At 37.6% G+C, this 21,775-nt stretch overlaps 2 protein-coding genes across 6 annotated transcripts in view; one reads left to right on the top strand and one right to left on the bottom strand.

Moving 5' to 3' along the window:
- Positions 1-21,775, bottom strand: part of DMD (dystrophin) — a 1,259,848-nt gene that overhangs the window by 772,005 nt on the left and 466,068 nt on the right. The window lies entirely within an intron of this gene.
- Positions 13,858-14,992, top strand: LOC308415303 (charged multivesicular body protein 1a-like). Its single transcript, XM_080910298.1, is given in 2 exon segments — positions 13,858-14,231; positions 14,234-14,992. Coding segments are annotated over 2 exon segments (588 nt in total). The 5' UTR covers positions 13,858-13,924; the 3' UTR covers positions 14,515-14,992.

Below are 21,775 nucleotides of genomic sequence, written 5' to 3'. Positions count from 1 at the left end.
TTTCACTCTAAATGCATGCTGTCAAGTATGTACCAACTGATTGACAAAGAATGACAGATTCTCTCTTTTCATTTTGGACTAATAAAGAGCAGCCCACCAACTGGAGGATTTTCTTTCCGATTTAGAGATTTCCAAAATAATTTGTTTAAATATACAATGTTTAATGTGGTATTGATTTTTAAAGTGCTATGAAGCTAAGAAGATACAATCAACTAAGATATAATGCTTAAAAAGTTCAAGGAGAATGAAAGAATGAATGTCGGAGTCCACTCAAATGAGATGCATACACTAAAGAAAATTCCTCTTGCCCTCCCCCCCCCCCCCGTGTATGGGGTGTGTGCGGGGGTATATGTACAGGTGTGCATGTGTGTGTGTGTGTGTGTGTGTGTGTGTGTGTGTGTGTGTGTGACTGTAGAGGTCAAAAGAGGACTTCTGATCACCTAGAATTGTAGTAGTAGCACGTGGCTTGAGGTAGTTTGTTTTAGTAATCAAATATTCGAATTGAACATTTTTCTTTCTTACTCCTATTAGGTTTATAGACATAGTCAAACAATTTATAATTGTTTTTGAGTGAAGAATTCTAAAAACATTTTAAAAGATATTTATTTTCTCATGTCTTTCTTGTGGATGAGTATTTGCCTGACCGTATATGCATCATATGTCATATGTATGCCTAGTTCCTGCAGAAGGCAGAAGAGGGCCACACACCTCCTGCAACCTGAGATACGGATGGCTGTGAGCTGCCTCATGAGCATCTGTAACTGAACACACACACACATATATGTGTATATATATATATAGATAGATAGATAGATAGATAGATAGATAGATAGATGATATAGATATATAGACAGATCCCTGTGTGTTTATATATGTATATATACTATATACATATATAATACATATAATAAAGCCATATTCATAAGTACTTTAAGTTAGAGATGTTTTAGTTTTTACACCCACATATCATCAATGCAGAAAGAAACAATGGATAAGCAAGTGATCATTTGCCACTAACATTTTATTTATAGGTAGAAGATTGAATTTGAACCACATAGTTTGATATTTCTCTTTTAATTCATTATTTTATTTTATGTTTGGGTATACATATGTGTACCATATGTGTGCAAGAACCTGTAGAGTTCAGAACTGCAAGAATAACATGGAAAAGGAGGTATATATGACTGTGTGCTCCTATATGTGTGCCAGGAACTGACCACAGATTCACTGCAAGAACTGTTAATTGTTCATTACCACTGACCAAACTCTATCCCCATAATCCCCAATCTCAATATAATATAGAACAGTTGAAGTAATATGGCTAAGGGTGACTACATCTTTTGTTTGTACTTGAACAGAGCCATTTGAACGTTTATAAAGATTCTAGCATTATTCTCCCTAAACAGCCAAAAACATCGGGATGGAAAATGTATCTATAGGCCTTATTGCTACATAAATGACTCCAATTGGTAAATCACAAGTGTATACATGTACACAAAGTAAACAAGTATGACTCTCAAGTGAACAACCTCCAGCTGGCTTTTCTATTCTCCAAGTGAAGTAACTCCTGTAAACTTTTTATATGCACTTTGCTCTTTCTTACTATGACATAAACTCTTGGCTATATGATAGATACATGAGGCTTCCTATGCTAACAGTACCCCCAGGTTATTTGTGAATCACCTTTGTTTGCTCCTGAACAGCCCCGTGAGAATATCCATGTACTAAAAGGTAAGTTGATCTTGGGTGAATCTAAATGCTGCACAAACTACTGAACATCAGAATCCCAGTGCAGAAAGATGTGTGATACTGGCTGCTCTAATAACAGAGGGTCGATCCTACCTCAAATTAGATCTCATACTAAATAGGGTCAGCAGTAGATTTTGTAGTTGTACCAAAGAAAGGAAAACATACTGGTATACTTTACAACAATTACCTCTCAGTCTTTTTATTTTATTTCTGATTATAGAGCACGTTTTATAAATGATGACTGCTCATGATCTAATAGACAGCACTCTGTTCTTACACACAAATAAGATAATGATGCAGACTCCAATCAGTAGCATGTTAGAGAAAATTGGAAAGAGACCAAGGCCTTGATATTTAATTAGGACCATATGATTGGACACATGCAAAGTTAATATCAACTGCCTTAATTTGTTGAAATCTTAATAAGTGCAAACACTTCACTATACACTTAACATAAATCATTTAAATTAATAGGAGCCAATTTTACCACAGAGATTTTCAGGATACATTAGCATCATTACTTAGATATAAAACCTAGAGTAATATAAGTTTAGAAATCTTGCCTATGACACAAGCTAAGAAATGGTGGATCTGAGTTATGAACACAGGATTATAATGCACAAATTGTGCATACAGAGTCCCGCTACTGAAGGTTCTGTGAACTTCCCACAGAATTTCAATTCTAGTTAGTGGGGTACTGCTTTCCCTTATAAGGTAATTTGCAACATTGCTAGTTATATTCACAAGATGCTGGCAGGACATTTTCCTTCGTCATGTGTAAAAAAAGAAAATGGCAAATCTAACACTCATTCATGATAAAAGTCCTGGAGATGCTGGAGATGAGATTGACAAACATAAACACTACAGGCAATTTATAGCAAGTGTATAATCAACATCAAATTGATAGAGAGAACTAAAAGCACTTCCAGAAAAATCAAGAAGAGACTGTCCACTTTTTTTTTAATTTATTCAATGTAGCACTTGAAGTTTCAGCTAAAGTAATAAGAAAACTGACAGAGATAAATGCGATACAAATTAGAAATGAAGAATCAAAGTATCTTTGTTTGCAGATGATATGATTGTATACATGTGACCATAATAATTTCAGTAGGAAATTCATACAGCTGATAAACACATTCAGCAAAGAGGCTGGATACAAGATATGCTAAAAGAGAAATTTGATGCCCACCTATATACAAAAGACAAATGGACTTTATCAGGGAAGGAATATAATTTACAATAGCTTCAAATAATTTAATGTATCTTAAGGTGACTCTAATGAAGTGAAAGACTTACATGACAAAATCTTACAAGGAAAAAAAAGCGAAGACATAGAGGAGGAAAAGATCTCCATGTTCATGGATTGGTAAGATTTATATAGTAAAAATGTACATCCTACCAGAGGATAGGGTTAGAGTCCTGTTATGTCTGTTAGCTTGGTGTTTTTATTGCATTCTTAATGGTGGGAGCAGGTATAGGTCTGACTCCTTTGCCGGCTCTCAGAACTCTTTACTGCATGTTGAATTGCCTTGTTCTGTCTTTATGTGAGGACTTTTGCCTTGTCTTATAACATTTTTGGTCCAATTTTGTTGTCGCCTATTGGAGCCTTGTTCTATTCTTAAGGGTAAATAGGTTTTCCAGCCAAGAGAGAGGGTCAGGTGATTGCCAGAACTCAGAACGTGCACACAGACAGCTGAGCTCCCAGAACAGCCTCCAACGCACTCTAAGACCTGAGCAATAGTGAGTCAGCAGTACACCCCCAAAGGCTATTTGGGGAGGAATCTCTGGGATCTCTCAGAGTACAGATAGCCGGTGCACTTTGGGATTTGGTCTTTTGCGGCCCAGAGAGAGGACCAGGTGATCGCCATCAGGACTCAGGACCTGCATGCAGATGGCTGAGCTCCCAGAACAGCCTCACAAGTGCTCTCTCACCTGAGCCCACAGTGGCAGAACCAAGTCACTGCCATCAGGACTCACTACCTGTTGGCAAAGTGTCAAACACCCAGGAGCAATCTCCTTCCTGAACCCATGGGCCCTCAAGCACAGAGGAGACACAAGCTCTAGTCAGTTAAAACAAGATCACCTGTAATCACACATGACAAGATGGCAGGAGGAAAGCACAAGAACTTAAGCAATAGAAACCTAGAAAACGTGGCAGCATCAGAACCAAGTTCTCCTACCACAGCAAGTAATGGATCTCACAACACACCAGAAAAGCAGCATTTAGATTTAAAAATCACACTACATGATGACGATGAAGGTCTTTGAGAAGCACATGAATAACTCCCTTAAACAATTACAGGAGAACCAGGAAAATAACCCAAAGAACTCCAAAAAAAAAAATACAACCAAACAGGGGAAGGAATTGAAAATAGAAATAGAAAAAAAAATGAGGAAATCACAAAAAGAGACAACCCTGGAGATAGAAATACTAAGAAAGAAATCAGGAGTCACAGATGCAAGCATCACCATCAGAATGAGCAACGACAACATACAAAACATAAACAGAATAGTCAGAGAAAATGCAAATCAAAAAGTTCCTAACCCAAAATGTCCAAGCTATCCAGGACACAATGGAAAGACCAAACCTAAGACTAATAGGTGTAGAAGAGGGGAAAAATCCCAACAAAAAGGCACAGTAAATATCTTCAACAAAATCAAAGAAGAAAACTTCCCTAACCATATGAAAGAGGTGAGCGTGAACATACAAGAAGCCTACATAATTCCAAATAGATTGAACCGGAAAAGAAATTCTTCTCAACACATAAGAGTCAAAACACAAAATATTCAAAACAAAGAAAAATACTAAAAGCAGTAAGGGAAAAAGGACAAGTAACATATAAAGGCAGACCTATCAGAATTATGCCAGACTTCTCAACAGAGACTATGAAAGCTACAAGATCCTGGACAGACTTTATACAGACTCTAGGAGAACAGAAATGCTAGCCCAGTTACTGTATCCAGCAAAACTCTAAATTACCATAGATGGAGAGACCAAGATACTCCAGGACAAAACCAAATTTACATAATATCTGATCACAAATTTGGTCCTACAGAGGATAATAGATGGAAAAGCTAACACAAGGAGAGAAACTACACTGTAGGTAAAGCAATAATAATAATAATAATAATAATAATAATAATACAAATAAAAACACACAAACACTGTTGTGCTTTTACAAAATACAAAAATAGCAGGAAACAATAATCACTATTTTTTAATATCTATTAACGTCAATAAACTCAATTTTCCAGTAATGAGACATAGACTATCAGACTGGATAGGATAACAGTATCCAGCATTTTGCTGCATACAGGAAACTTATCTCAGAGACAGACTGACACTACCTCAGAATAAAAGGCTGGAAAATAATTTCTAAGAAACAAGCTGGATTAGCCATTCAAATATCAAATAAAATAGAGTTTCAACTAAAAGTTTTCAAAAAAGATAAGGAAGGACAGTTTTTACTCAAAGAAAAAATCTACTAAGATGAACTCTCAATCCTGAACATCTCTGCTCCATAAACAAGGGCACCCACATTCATAAAAGAAACTCTACTAAAGCTCAAAGCATATATTGCACCACACACAATAATAGTGGGAGACCTCAACACCCCATCTAAATAGTTTCATAACACCTAAAGAAATAGAAAAAAAAAAAAAAAAAAAAAAAACCAGGACCAGATGGGTTCAGTGAAGAATTCTATTAGACTTTCATAGAAGACCTGATAACAATACTCTCCAAACTATTTTACAAAATAGGAACAGAAAGAACATTACCCAATTGATATTCCAAGCCACAATTATGCTCATACCAAACCACACAAAGATCCTACAAAAAAAAGAGTTCAGACCAAATACTCTCTTGAACATTGATGCAAAAATACTCAATAAAATTCTTGCAAACCAATTCCAAGAACATATCAAATGATCATTTACCATGATCAAGTAGGCTTCATTCCACACATGCAGGGATGGTTCAATATTCAGAACTCCATCAACATAATCCTTCATATTAACAAATTCAAAGAAAAAAAAAACACATGCTCATCTCACTAGATGCTGAGAAAGCATTTGAAAAAATTCAACACCACTTCTGTTAAAAGCCTTGGACAGATCAGGAGTTCAAGGCCCATACCTAAACATAACAAAAGCAATATACAGCAAACCAACAGCCAACATCAAGTAAATGGAGAGAAACTTGAAGCAATCCCACTAAAATCAGTGACTAGACAAGGATGCCCACTCTTCTTCTACCTGTTCAATATAGTACTGGAAGTGCTGGCTGGAGCAATTACACAACAAAAGAAAGTCAAAGGGGTACAAATCAGAAAGGAAGAAGTCAAAATATTACTGTTTGTTGATGATATGATAGTATACTTAGGTGACACCAAAAATTTCCTGCAGCTGGTAAACAACTTCAGCAAAATGGTTGGTTATAAAACTAACTCAAACAAATTAGTAGCATTCTGCTATACTCAAAGGATAAACATGCTGAGAAAGAAATTAGGGAAACGATACCCTTCACAATAGTCACAAACAATATGAAATAACTTAGCATAACCCTAACCAAAAAAGTAAAAGATCTTTATGACAAGAACTTCAAATCTCTGAAGAAGGAAATTGAAGAAGATCTTAGAATGTGGAATGATCCATTGACTGGAAGTATCAAGATTTTCAAAATGGCTATTTTAACAAAAGCAATCAAAAGATTCAATGCAATCCATATCAAAATTCCAACTCAACTCTTCTCTTCATAGAGTTGAAAAGAGCAATTTGAAATTTTATTTTGCATAACAAAAACCTAGGCTGTGGCTATTCTGAGCCACAACAACAACAACAACAAAAATTCTGTGGGAATCACAATGCCTGAACCCCAGCTATATTACAAAGCAATTGTGATAAAAACTGAATGCTATTGGTGCAGAGATAGGCAGGTAGATCAGTGAAAAAGAAGTGAAGACAGAAATGAATCCTGACACGTGGTCACTTGATCTTTGACAAAGGAGCTGAAAACTTTCAATGGAAAAAGGACAGCCTCTTCAACCATTGGTATTGGTTCAACTGGTAGTCATCATGCAGAAGGCAAATTGATCCATTCTTATCTCCTTGTACAAAACTCACATCCAAGTGGATCAAAGACCCCACATAGTTTTCAGGTACACTGAAACTATTAAAAGAGAAAGTGAGGAACAGCATAGAACACATAGGCATAGGAGAAATTTTCCTGAACTGAACACCAATGGCTTATGCTCTAAGATTAAGAATCAACAAATGGGACCTAGTGAAATTGCAAAGCTTCTGTTAGGCTAAGGACACTGTCAAGAACACAAAAAGGCAGCCAACAGATTTGGAGAGGATCTTTACCAATCCCACATCTAATAGAGGGCTAATATCCAAAGTATACAAAGAACTCAAAAAGTTACACTCCAGAGAATTAAACAATACTTTTAAAAATAGGGTACAGAGCTAAATAAAGAATTCTCAACTGAGAAATACCAAATGGCCAAGAAGCACTTAAAGAAATGTTCAACATTCCTAGACATCAGAAAAATGCAAATCAAAACAGCCCTGAGACTGTACCTCACACCAGTCAGAATAGCTAATATCAAAAGTGCAGATGACAGCAGATGCTGGCAAGGAAGTGGAGAAAGAGGAACACTCCTCCACTGTTGGTGGCAATTTACAACCACTCTGGAAATCAGTCTGGCGGTTCCACAGAAAATTGGACATAGTAGTACCTGAAGACCCAGCTATTCCACTCCTGGGCATATATCCCAAAGATGCTTCAACATATAATAAGGACACATGCTCCACCATGTTCATAGCAGCCTTTTTTATAATAGCCAGAGGCTGGGAAGAACCCAGATGTCCTTCAATAAAGGAGTGGATAGAGAAAGTGTGGTACATTTACACAATGGAGTAATACTCTGCTTTTAGAAACAATGACTTTAGGAAATTCCTGGGCAAATGAATGGAACTAGAGAATATTATCCTGAGTGAAGTAACCCAGCCAATAAAGAACACATGTGGTATGCAGTCACTGATAATTGGATACTAACCCCAAAAAGCTCTGAATACACAAGAACTGATTCATAGACCTTTTGAAGCTCAAAATGAAGGAAGACAAAAATGTTGGTCTTCTTAGAAGAGAAAACAGAACATTCATGTGAGGATCAAGTGGAAGAGCAGGGATTGAAGAGGGGACCAATCTTTCAGGGGCTGCTTCACTTGGGCATCCATAGGGCCCAAGCACTATTGCTGATGCTGGGAGGTTCTTGCTGGCAGGAACCAGATAGGGGTGCCTCCTCAGGGGTTTTGCCAGAATCAAGCAGCTGAGCATGCTTGTAGCTAACCATCAGACTGAGCTAGGGGACCCCAATGAGGATGCTGGGGTGTGGGGTGGGGGAGATGAAGAAGCTGAAGGGGGTTGTGGCCTCATGGAAAGAACAACATTGTCAACCAACCAAATCCTCCACAGCTCCCATGGACTAGATCACCAACCACGAGGCCCATGGGGCTCCATTTGTAACAGAGATTAGCAGTGTCTGGCATCAACATGAGAGGAGGTCTTTGGTCCAGTCAGGGCACATTTTCCCAATGTAGGGGAATGCCAAGGCACTGAAGTGGAGAGGATGAATGGGAGAGGGTGCACCTTTTCAAAGACAAGTAGAGGGGGAGCAGAGGTGGAAATGGGGTGGGCAAAAAGTTAGAAATGTAAATACAGAGAATATCTGCTAAAAAACATTCAAAAAAAGAGGAAATGGAAGGGAAGCAGATGAGGAGAGGGGAGGTTCTAGTAAACTAAGAAGGGTGGAGAGAAGGGAAAACTGTGATTGAGTTTTATTGTATGAGAGAAGAATCTATTTTCAATAAGAAAAAAACAAAAACCTGCCATGAAATTTCCTATTTCTTCTGGAGAAAGCAATCCTTCTTGAATAAAAACCACTGCTTTATCAAACACATAAACAAATGAAAGACTTTCTAAATGATCATGCTTTGTGTTATCATGATTTAATATGAATTTCCTCCATTCCATTTTCTTGTTTACAATGTTTGCAGTCATTCACATAGACTTCATAATATCATTTATTAATACTGTTATTATAATCATAACATTGATTTTATTAGAGAGCAGGAAATAGCCAAAGGCGGGGCTGAAATTAACCAATTAGAAACAAAGAACATGATACAAAGAATCAACAAAACCAAGATCTGGTTCTTTGAGAAAATCAACAAGATAAATAAACACTTAGCCAAATTTATTAAAAGGGCATAGAAAGTACCCAAATTAACAAAATCAGAAATAACAGCAGAAACTGAGGAAATTTAAAAAATCATAAGGTTTTATGTCAAAACCTATAGGAAACAAAACTGGAAAATCTAAACAAAATGGATGATTTTCTAGGCAGATACTGAAAAGCAAAGACTGATAATTTCCTATCAGCCTCAGGGCATTGGGTAACAACCACCAGAATGCTTCAGTCTTATCTGGCCACAGTCCTTGTAATGTCTCCAGGACAAAAAGCAGCCCTTCTTCTCAGGAAGAAATGTTCTAACCATATCTAGACACCTGCCCCTATTCTGGCACAGCTTAGTCCCTGTAATGAGGGCCTGAAAATTCCAGCACAGGTTAGCCCCTTGACTGTGGGCTGAGAACCCCAAGGAAGCTCAAATCGGCAGCAGCTAATCAATTAAGCCAATTGACTTAAAAGTCAAATGACCCCACCAATGCTTACATGCCTAATCACCACTGCTTTAGCCTACCCTTTACAAAATGTATAAAGACTGTACTAATATGACGTTTGGGGTTGCCTCTCCTAAAGATGTAGGCCACCCCCAGGGCACTGAACTAATAAAACTCTTTCTTGCTTTTACATTGATCCCCAATCTCTCTTCTCATTCATGGGAGCCTCAAATAGATAAGACTCAATTTGGGTCTTACAATATAATATTATGCACCAAAGTTAAATCAATAACAGTGAAACTAAACAGTCACATGACCACTAAGAAAATGTAAGCAGTCAAGAAAAACATCCCAACCAAAAAAAGGCCTGGGAACAGATGTTTTTAGTGGAGAATTCTATGTGACTTTCAAAGAAGGGCTAATTTTAATACTCCTCAAACTATTTAACAAAATACAAGCAGAAGGAACATTCCCTGATTCATTCAATGAGAACACAGTTGCTCTGATAACTAAACCATATAAAGACTCCACAAGGAAAGAGGACTCCACACTAATTTTGCTTATGAACCTCAATATGAAAATACTCAATAAAATTCTAAAAAAAAAAACAAACAAAAAACCAAATCCAATCCAACAACACATCAAAATGATCATTCACTATGATCAAGTAGTTTTCATCCCAGTGATGCAGGGATGGTTCAACATACAGAAATCCATCAACATAATCCATTATATAAACTAAGAAAAGAACATCACATGTTTATCTCATTAAATGCTAAAAAGCTTGTGACAAAATCTAACACCCCTTTATATTAAAAGTCTTGGAGAGATTTGGAATTAAAATCATATAACTAAACATAATAAAAGTATTATAAAGCCAGCCCATATAGCCAACAATAAATTAAATGGAGATAAACTTGAAGCAATCCCATGAAAATTAGAAACAAGAAAGGCTGCCCATTTTCTCCCTATCTATTCTATATAGTACTTGAAGTTCTAAGTAGAGCAAGATGACAACAAAGGAGATTAAAAGGACACAAATTGGAAAGAAAGAAAATAAGGCATCTCTGTTTGAGGATGATATGATAGTATACATAAGCAACCACCCAAAATTCTATGAGAGAACTCCTACAGCTGATAAAAACTTCAGAAAAGTGGCTAAATATAAAATTAAATGAAAGAAATAAGTAGCCTTCCTTTATACAAATGATAAAGGGGATGAGAACGTGTGGAGGGAAAGAATACACTTCAGAATATCCATAAATAATGTAAAAGTATCTTGGTGTAGCAACAAGAACATCAATTCTCTGAAGAAAAAAATTAAAGAAGACATCAGAAGTGGGAAGATCTCTGATGCTAATGGGTTGGTAGGATTGACATAGTGAAAATGGCCATTTTACTAAAAGAAATAATATGCAGATCCAATTAATTCTTATCAAAATTCCAACACAAGTTTTACAGATCTAAAAGAGCAATTCTCAACTTCATACTGGAAAACCAGAAACCCAGGATAGCCAAAAGAATTATGAAAAATATAGAAGAACTTCTGGAGAAATAAACATCCTGAACTTCAGCATGTACAGTGGAGAAATAGTAAAAAAAAAAAAAAAAAAAAAAACCCACACGTTATAGGTACAAAAACAGACAGGTCAATCAATGGAATAGAATTGAAGACCCAGAAATAAACCCATACATCTATGGATACTTAATTATTGACAAAGAAGCGAAAAATCTATAATGGAAAAGAAAGCATTTTTTAAAAAATGTTGCTGGTCCAACTGGCACTCAGCATGCAAAAGAATGAAAATAGACCCTTTCTTATCTCCTTGTACAAAGCTCAAGTCTAGGTGGATCAAGGACCTTACCATAAAACCACATACACTGAGTCTAATAGAAGAGAAAGTAGGGAAGTAGCCTTGAGCACATTGGTACAAGAGAAAAATTCCCTGAACAAAACACCAGGCTCTAAGATCAACAATTGATAAATGAGACCTCATGAAACTGAAGAGCTTCCGTATGGCAAAGTAAACAGGCAATATGTCAAAACAGCAGCCTACAAATTGGGAAAAGATCTTTACTAATACTACATATGATAGAGGGCTAACATCCAAAATATACAAAGAACTCAAGGAGCTAGACTTCAGAAAAAATAAACCAATTAAAAATGGGGTATAGAGCTAAACAGAGAATTCTAAGCAGAGGAATCTAAAGGGTTCAACATCTTTTGTTGTCAGATCATTTGCAAATCAAAACAACCCTGAGATTCCATCTTACACCTACCAGAATGGGTAAGATCAAAAACACAAGTGACAGCTAATGCAGGCAAGGATGTGGAGAAAGAGGAACACCCCTCCAGTTCTGGTAAGATCTTCAACTGGTAAAAGCACTGTGGAAATCAATCTGTAGTTCTTCAGAAAATTAGAAATAGTCCTACCCGAAGACCCAGTTACAACACTCCTTGGCATATACTCAAGGGATGTTCCACCATACCACAAGGGCAGGTTTTCCACTATGTTAATAGCAACCTTATTTGTTAAGAGCCAAAAGCTGGAAACAACTCAGATGTCCCTCAACTGAAGAATAAATACAGAAAATGTGGTTCATTTACACAATTGACTACTATTCAGGTATTAACAAAAAGGGCATGAAGAATTTTGCAGACAAAAGCAAGGAATTGGAAAATATCATCTTAAATGAGCCAACCCAGAACCAAAAGGACAGGCATAGTATATACTCACTGATAAGTGGAATACTAAATACCCATGAGACAACACACAGACATAAAAAAGCTAATTAAGAAGGAAGGCCCAAGTGAGGCTGCTTAAATCTTACTTAGGGGGTGGGGGGTACAAAATAGTCATGAGAGGCAGAAGCAGGGAGTGACCAGGGTGGGAGATGGGAAGATGATGGGAATAGAGTGCAGGATCAGGTATGAGGAGAGGCAGGAGAGAAGCCCAGAGTACCAGAAAAATAGAATATACACTGCTGTGGGTGTAAGGGCGAAAAGTCTCTAGAAAGTCTCAAAGAACTGGGATGTGGGAAGCTCTCAGGACTCAATATGGGCATCTTTATTAGAAATGCCCAACAGTAGGGAGATAGAAACTGAAGAGACCACTGCCGGTAGTTAGTCAGAGCACCCAGTATAAGGATGGAAACACCAACCCATTTTCAAAATTTTTGATCTAATAATGTTCCTGTCTAAAAGAAATACATGGACAAGAATGGAGCAGATTAAAGGAATGGCCATCCAGTAACTAGCTCAACTTGGGATCCATTCCATGGGTGGAAAAGAATTACTGATGTGTTTGCAGACAGGAGCCTAGTAAGGCTATCCTCTGACTGAGACAGCAGGAGATACTTAAAGCCAGGCACTGGATGGAGGTAAGGGGCCTCTATAGAAAAGGTAGGGGAAAGATGGAAGCAACTAAATTGGATGGCAACTCCACATCAAGATGAACAGTGTCAAATAACCTGGACCCTTGGGAATTCCTAGTGACTGAGCCACCAACCCAAAAGCATACACAGGCTGGCTCAAGGTCTCTGGCACATATAAAACAGGGGGACTGCCTAGTCTGCCCACAGTGGGAGAGGGTGTATCTAAGCCTGTAGAGACTTGATGCCCCAGGGTGAGAGTATACCCAGGGCAGGCACCCTCTCAGAGGCAAAGGTGATGGTGGATGGGGGGAAGGGAGGGCATAAAGGGGACAGCATTTGGGATATAAATAAATACAATGATAGTTAATAAAAAGAATGGAAATGACCCAATGGATGCCTGAGGAGATTAAGCATGTTTAGGCAAAAGAGTTGACAGGCAGAGTTCAAGGCCTGCTCAACACAAAGAGGCCCAGGACAGTCATGGTTATACAGACAAGCACTGTCTTCAGAAAACAAAGAGTGGTTTACGACTCTTGAAGATCTAAGTTTAGTTCCCCAGATTTATATCAGGTGATTCACTACCTCATGTAATTCCAATTCCACAGGATTCAACTCTGGCCTCCACCAGCACATACAGGTGCACAGAAACTCATACAGGAATATGATATGCAGAATAAAACATTTTAAAATGGATCATTGGAAAGTTTGGTCAAGTGTTTAGTAACCAACTTATGAGAAGGACACTCTGGATGTACAAAAAGCACAAAATTTCCGTTGCCGATACAAATAGTAAATTCAGTACATAATAAAATTAACAATGTGACTCAACAATTTTGAGTGCTATCATATGGGTCTATGAAGAGACCTACAAGGAATCTCCTTCAGCACAGTTTTCATCAATACAATACAACTAGAAAGAACTAAGAACCTGGGTGATCATTTACTGCAAACTGAGTAAGCAGGTTGTGTCTTTTCAAAATTTAATTATTTTACTTTTCTCTATTTTCTCTATTATTAGACTATATAAAACCTTTCTTCTCCCTCACGGCTACAGCTGGTCCGTGAGATCTCGTCCCCTGTGCCGCCCCGAGGGGGTGTGCTGCCCGACTGGCCATGGACGATACCCTGTTCCAGTTGAAGTTCACAGAGAAGCAGCTGGAAAAACTGGCCAAGAAGGCAGAGAAGGACTCCAAGGCTGAGCAGGCCAAGGTGAAGAAGGCCCTTCAGCAGAAAAATGTGGAATGCGCCCGTGTGTATGCTGAAAATGCCATCGGCAAGAAGAATGAAGGTGTGAACTGGCTCCGAATGGCATCCCGTGTGGACGCGGTGGCCTCCAAGGTGCAGACAGCTGTGACCATGAAGGGAGTGACCAAGAATATGGCACAGGTGACCAAAGCTCTGGACAAGGCCCTGAGTGCCATGGTCTTCAGAAGGTGTCTGCAGTGATGGACAGGTTTGAGCAGCAGGTGCAGAACCTAGATGTGCACACATCGGTAATGGAGGATTCTGTGAGCTCCGCCACGACACTGACCACACCTCAGGAGCAGGTGGACAGCCTCATTGTTCAGATTGCTGAGGAAAATGGCCTGGAGGTCCTAGACCAACTCAGCCAGCTTCCAGAGGGAGCCTCTGCCGTGGGTGAAAGCTCGGTGCGCAGCCAGGAGGACCAGCTGTCTCGGAGGTTGGCTGCCCTGAGGAATTAGCACATCCTCGGCAGGTACTGCCTCCCTTGCCCAGTGATGTACTGGAGGCTTCTGCCCGACTCTGCGCTCCACTTTCTCCAACCCTTCATAGCTGCCTTGGCTCTTTCCCAGCCTGTCAGGCTGGCGCCTTAGGTTGGGCAGCGGGGCTCTGTCCTGGTATTGAATTTGCACAAGTGTATGGTGACTTAAGTGTGGGCCACAGCTGGAGGATGGCAAGCTCTCTTTCGTCCTCTGCCTATGTGGAGTTAACAGGGTTTGGCCTGCAGATGTGTGCGGACGTCAGCCCAGTGCTTTGGGGCCTCAGATTCCAGTGACTGCACACCTGCTATGTGCTGTGGCCACTGAGAGTCACAGCCATTCCTCCTTTGCCAGGCACCTCTTGGGAGCCTCTCCCCCTTCCTCTGCAGACAGGAAATCCCATTGTGTGACAGCCCTTAGTAGGTTCCTGTGACTTTGAGTATCAAGTGCCACCGACACTGACCAGGGTCTTTACAAATGGTTATTCTCCTCCATCATCCAGGGCTGCAGGCTTGGCTTCCACTGCCAACTGAGTCTGCTTGGACTTCCTGTCCCTCAACTCCCTTTCCTAGCCCACAAGAACAAAACTACCATCCGATTTCAAGTCCGAGTCCTTCCTAAGAGATTCTTAAACCTGCAGCTGCCTCTGGAAGAACTTTGGACCACTGAGGCTGAGCTGTCTGCCCGATGCTGCAGGCCCTCTGGTGTCAGCCTTCCAGGCCTTCATAGCTGCTGATTCTTGAATGACTGATTCTCCTGTTCTTTCAGACGAAGGCTGCTGCTTTCTGCCTTCTCCAAGGGAGAGCCAGGGTGGCTGACAAAGGGAGCCTGACTGGGCAGCCTGGAGACTGTGTACAGGCTGCTGTTTTATTTTTTTATTTTTTATTTTTTTGTCTCCTGAAGTTTACTCATGTTCTTTTAAACTCTGGTGATTTTGTTCTTTTGCCAAAGTAGAAAGCACAGTGGATTGAGTGTGTTGTTCCCAGCCTTCTCTGTTGGCTGAGCAGAGCAGTGCTGCCCACAGGTTTACACACAAGCTTGGAGACTACCTGTGTTTGGTTTTTTCTGTTCTGCACTTTGGAGCCCCTGGGTATTCCGCATTACAAGTTGATGTTATAGGCGGGGGTTGGAATTGTTGGCCCTGGATGTAGGGACCATGGACCCTGCAAGGCTTTCTGAAATCAACTTACTTGTTAGGTGTTTAGAGTAGCTGCAGTCTCGGGGGGACGGCCTGTGAGTTCCCTGGGTCCTGGAGGGTGCAGAATTTGTGGAACACCAGTAGGGGTGGGGGAACTGGGCTGGGTTCATCAAAATGGGCATGTCTGCCTTTAGAATGTTGTTGTAAGTAAATAAAGGAGTTGATGGAGAATGTCAAAAAAAAAAAAAAACCTTTCTTCTTTCTATTTTTTGCTATTCAAAATTCTATTTTATGCATTCATAAGCAAAACAATTGCTTCTATTCAGAATTGATTTATTATACAAGTTAAAAGAAATTAAAATAATGTCTCGAAAAATATGACTTTAATTTGTAAAGCAAACATATCATAATGTCCAGACTCTACCCTTTTAATTTGTATTGAAGCATAGAGTGTATATATATAGAGTGTGTGTGTGTGTGTGTTTGTTTGTGTATATAACTATCTATTTGGGTTATCTCTTCAATTGTGTAAATCACTAATACTTATTACTATGCTAATACTAGAAGTAGACTGTAGAAGGTTTATTATGAACTCTATTTTCAATTTCTTATCACATTTTTTCATCAACTACTTTAAAAATAGAATTAGTTATGTATACAAAATTTTTTCTACCTGTTAACTACAGAAGTTACTTAGAAAAATCTTGGATATTAAAAATGTGCATATATGGTTTTGCAGTTTCATTGAGCAATGAAAGAACTCTACATATTCTTGTGTGTATTACCTTAGAGATGCTTAATAAAATTCTAAAATTTCACCAATCTCAGTTTAATGACCACTTTATTACAAAATCAATTTTTATGAGTTCATTTTGAGCTGTTTAATATTAAAATAAAAACTTTTATTAAACTATGTCTTTTATAAATTCTTCAGCTGAGTACGTTTAATACTCATTTCTAGAAGAAGTAGTACAACATTCAAAATTTGAATGTTTTAATCATATGAATTCTATTTGTATGTATATTGTATGAAACCATGAACAAGTTTAATGTGCTTGCAAAGTATCACAAATTGAAGAGTTAAGTCATTCTTTCCAAAAGATGCATTCCTATATATTTGGAATTCTCTAAAATATTGTATTTTGAGATATGATATTTTGATGTATACAATATTATAGTTTTAGATATAGAACCAAAGTGTAAATGCATAAGCCTACTCTCATGTCTACAACCACACTAAGAGAAGCAGAAAAGAGGACAGAAGGAAATATATGAATATAAAAATAGTTGCTATTTGGCAATTTAGAAATATGAGGAGTATTAAGGTGTATTTTAAGTCAAGTTCAGCTTTCAAGAAAAGTCACATCAGCTGTTTTTGCCTAATAGTGTAAGAAGTACTTACAATAAATACTATAGAATTGTACTTGTCAGTTAGGTTCATATTTTTTTACTTCTAATGAGCTAATATTAATATAAGTATTTATTTTATATTTATCTACATCTTAGGATATAGAACAGAAATGTTTATACAGATGTCTATATAGAAACAGAAAAGCACCATGACTTTTATGCTCATCTCTGTTTTAGATTCTTGGGAACAAATCAAAGACATTGTGCCTGTTTGGGATATAGCTTACCAATGAGCTATATCACTAATTCTTGTCTTTTGTAATTCAAGAACTTGCTATGCAGCCCAGATTGGCCTGGAACTTGCTGTCCTACCTCAGTTTCATAACCAGTTATGTTAGTGACATTCTCCACCATGCTTACAGTTTCTTTGTGGTATTTCTAAAGCAGCACATACAAACTTTAAAATGTAAGCTTGGTTCATTGTTAAGTGTGCAGAGCATTTTTGGCACCACTGGCCAGTTGGCAGTGGGAATTTTTTACTTCACCAAGAAAGGCAGGAATCAGACCCAGATTAAGAACATTTGCATTTGAAGCACAGGGCTAAACACTTAGAATTAAAGCTCTGGGTAATACATTTGCATTTGAAGCTCAGGGCAGAACACTTAGAGTTGTAGCTGTAGTTCAGGGCAGGTTCAGCAGATGTAGGTGTGGCAGTCTCTTTCTCTCCTGGGATCCCCCCCTTGTCCCCGATCTTCACACCTGGCCTCCAAAACAATGTTTACAGGATCTTTGATTGTTAACTTGCTGGTTTCCTGACTCAGAACCGTTGGATGTTATCTTTCTGCATGTAATTAAAGTGGTTTAAAAGAGGACTGAATAAAGAAGGCTTCACTTCATCCTCAAGACGGGCCAAAGTTTTGTTACAATTTTGACTGTCTCTTTTTTCTTGCAATCCTCACTCTTCCCCTGGGGAACCTGCTGTTTGATCAAGTTGGTCTTGGACCTTTAAGAATGTGGCTTATAACATATTTACATACTGATAAAATAAACGTACTCTGCATTTCAAAATATTTAACAATGTAAAATTCTTTGTTTTTCAGGATCTTACAGCTTTACATTATATTTAAATTAACTTTTACCTTTAATTTTTGGTAAAGTGTTTTAGACTCTCAAATGTGGATGGAGGCTAAATTTAGAATAATTTCCTAGTATAAAAACTAAATATTAAAATATTGCTTTAAAGTATTTCTCAATGTATTTTACTATAAACCCATTTTCCATAAAATATATGGCATATATATTTAAATTTTCATATGTACACATACATGTTTTTCTGCTTTTCACGTCGCAGAGAATATAAATGTAACTACTTTGCCTTGTGTTTTCCCCCAGAGCACATGCATAGTCTTCCTGTAAATACCAACTCCCCCCCATATCTCATGAAATAAAATATGTTAGGTTTTATGTAGTTGTAACTTTTTGGCAAACATTCTTACCATAAAGACAGTCATGTCTGCTTTCAGAGAAATTATAATTATTTATTTAGAATTTTAAATGTTCTCCAGTGGTCACTTCCAGATTTCCTTTATAACCAATATAGTCTAGAGAGCAATGTATATAATTTCCTGACAAAAATACAATCTTATAGTTACTAAGTCAGCAAGGAAGCCACTACATAGAAAAGAGAGTCATAGGAGAGTTAAAGCTTTCATGGGGCTCTTAGGTGCAAATTCTCTTACTTATTGATTAGGATGACATCTTGTAGAGGAGCAGGAGGGGGAAAAGGAATCAGAAAATACAGATTATTTATCTAATAGTTACTGTTTAAGAAAATGAGACTGGATAAATTAGTATTCAGGAAGAGACCTTTTTCCTCACTGCTTAATGAGGGAGAGAATCATGGGTTTCAGAGAGACATAATAGAGAACTTGCTTATTGTGACTGAATACACAACCAAGACATACTACTTAACTACTCACATACATAATATAGATATGACTAATTTGTCTACTTACATAATGGATTGGCTGGAGAGATTGCTCAGCAGTTAAGAATCCTGAGTTTCTCCAGAGCTCCTAATTTAAAATCCCAGCAACCACATGGTGGCTCACAACCATCTGTAATGGGATCTAATGCCCTCTTCTGGTGTGTCTCAAGAGGATGACAATGTACTCACATCAATGTCTTAGATTCATTCCTATGATAAAGACCTTGACCCAAAGAAATATGGGGAAAAGGGAGTTTATTTGGTGCAAGTGTTCTGATCAGAGTATATCATGGGAGTAAGTCAGGAGGAACCCAAAACAAGACTCTGGAGGCAGGAACTGAAGCAGAGGTGTGGAGGAATGCTGCTTACTTACCTGCTCCTCACAGCTCTCTCAGCCTAACTTCCCAGATAACCACAACCATCTCCCTGTGGTTACCACCAAGCATAGTGAGCTGGGCCCTCTTATATTAGCCATTATTCAAGAAATGTCCCCTACAGCCTGGTCTTACAGAGGCATTTCCTTAAGTGATAGGGCTTCTTGATCATAGCATGTGTCAAAGTGATACACACACACACACACACATACACACAGATCCTTAGACTAGCAATATTAGTGAAGTGCATTTTACAATATTCCTGAGTTATTCCATTACTGTAAACTTTGAGAATTATAGATAAATAGTAACTCCAAATTGTATTTCAGTTCCATATACATATTATGTACTTCTCAGTGATAACAGCTTTATAAATACAGCTTTCTCAGAAAATTTTAACAGTGCTTGAATCTTTTAAAAATATAGTTATATGTGTTGCATAGTACTGAATATTGTAATTTGCAAGTGGATAGATAGGCATTTCTGAGTGTATATGAAGTCCTCACTACTACTATATAACAATACTTATTGCTCTGATGGTGGTAATTTCTTAACTCAAAACCTTCATATTTAATTTTCTTTTTTTTCTACCCTTCATTTTGTTTCCCTATCAAAATTATCCCTTTGGCAATATGGTAGCAAACCAGGTGGTCCATTCAGTCACTTACACTGAAAATGTCTGATAACTCATGAAAATGTTCTAATTTCCCAACTTTATGTATATTCATAAAGGGACACTAGCCATGTTCAGGGCAGAGATTTTTGCAGTTTCCATTTTAAAATGATGACATTGCTTCTGATGTTCTCACAGTAACTTCCTACAAAGTATTATTACCTACAATTACTTTTAATGGAACAGTTAAAGATCACTAAAGATAAAATTCTAGAGTTCAGTAAAAGTATGGTATGAAGGGAGCATAAATAGTTTCTGGGTGACAAAATGACTTTTAAGTTACATCTAGAGCAAAATAATGATGTAGGAGAGGCAAAGTATATTTTGGAAGAAAACAGTTTAATATTTATTAGGGAAAATTAAAACTGGGACATTTAATTCTATTGACCTTATTTCTTGGGTGTCAAGAGGAATAATATTCTGACTGCAAAGAACAGAGCAAATAATATTGACAGCAAAGTAGTGTCCAAGAGGAGTAAAGAGATTAGAGGTCTCTAATCTGCTCAGAATTAACTCTCAAGATTTAGGCAAAATACATCTCAGGGTACAAATAAAACTCGCCAGTCAGATGGCAAGCCACTATGGGTACACCTGAAGAAGAAAATCAAGTAGTTTGTGGTTGAATAAGAAAAAAATAAGGTGTGGAAATAAAATTGAAGTTTTCTAAATTATTTTAGATGTGGCTGGAAAACAAAAGGCAGAGAGAAGCCCAGTGCCTGTGGTTCCGAAATTGTCAGAATGCTGTAGTCCGCTGCAGAAGGGCAACACAGAATCTACCTTGTTGTCATCATTACAGACTGTAAAATAGATTTTAAAAAGACAACAACATTTAAAACTGTAATTATGCTATATTTTTTCATTAAGATGAACAACTTTTTAAGATTATTTGCTATAAAGAACAAGGACAATTTATATTTTATTTTAAAATTGGTCTTGATGGTTTAAGATTACAGCCTTAAAGCTAGAATCATTTAAATCATTTGTTGTAGAGAAGAACCATGGTTCTACTTTAAGCCATAAAGTACAATTGTTTCAGTTTTTTTAAATAAATGGAGAAACCCAGAAAAAAGGAACTAGTGAAGAGTGTGTACATATGAAGACAAAATGATTTGGAGACATATGAAAAAAATCCTCATTCAAAGAAGAATATAAGTTAAAAAGATGTTGGGTTGGAACCGCCCTCCTTGAATAAAGAACATTGATAATACATCTAAAAGGTGCAGGGGCCATATAAAATGTCTTCCTGCTACTGATGGAAGTTCCTAGAAGAGCCACTATTTATTATGTCAGAGCTCAGTCTCTGAGGCTATTATGGCCTTTTAGATCACTTACTATACAACATGGCCTATGTGTTTGCACTGATAATATTTCATACTTGGAGTCTATTTATATATTACACTCTAAGCAACTTGAGATTGAACAGCTCCTTAACTTAAGAGAGCATAATCAATCAACATATGGCTTGTTAACTGAATAGAAAGTTCATTACTATACTTAGAGGAGTTCACTGGGGATTGGTGCATACACATTTCATATGTGTTTAAATAATACATACACGTTGGAATATATGCTTGTTGACAATATAAAAATATACCAACTAGATAGAAAATAAATCAACAATAAATTTATAATTAGTTGAAATTTCTACACAAAGCAAGTTTATGTTAAAGTAATCGGAGGTTTTCTTTAATTCTAATTAATAAAATGATTGTATTAATATT

The sequence above is a fragment of the Micromys minutus genome (genome assembly GCF_963924665.1).
Source record: "Micromys minutus genome assembly, chromosome: X".
NCBI classification, from domain to species: domain Eukaryota; kingdom Metazoa; phylum Chordata; class Mammalia; order Rodentia; family Muridae; genus Micromys; species Micromys minutus.
This window is presented reverse-complemented; position numbering and strand designations above follow the sequence as displayed.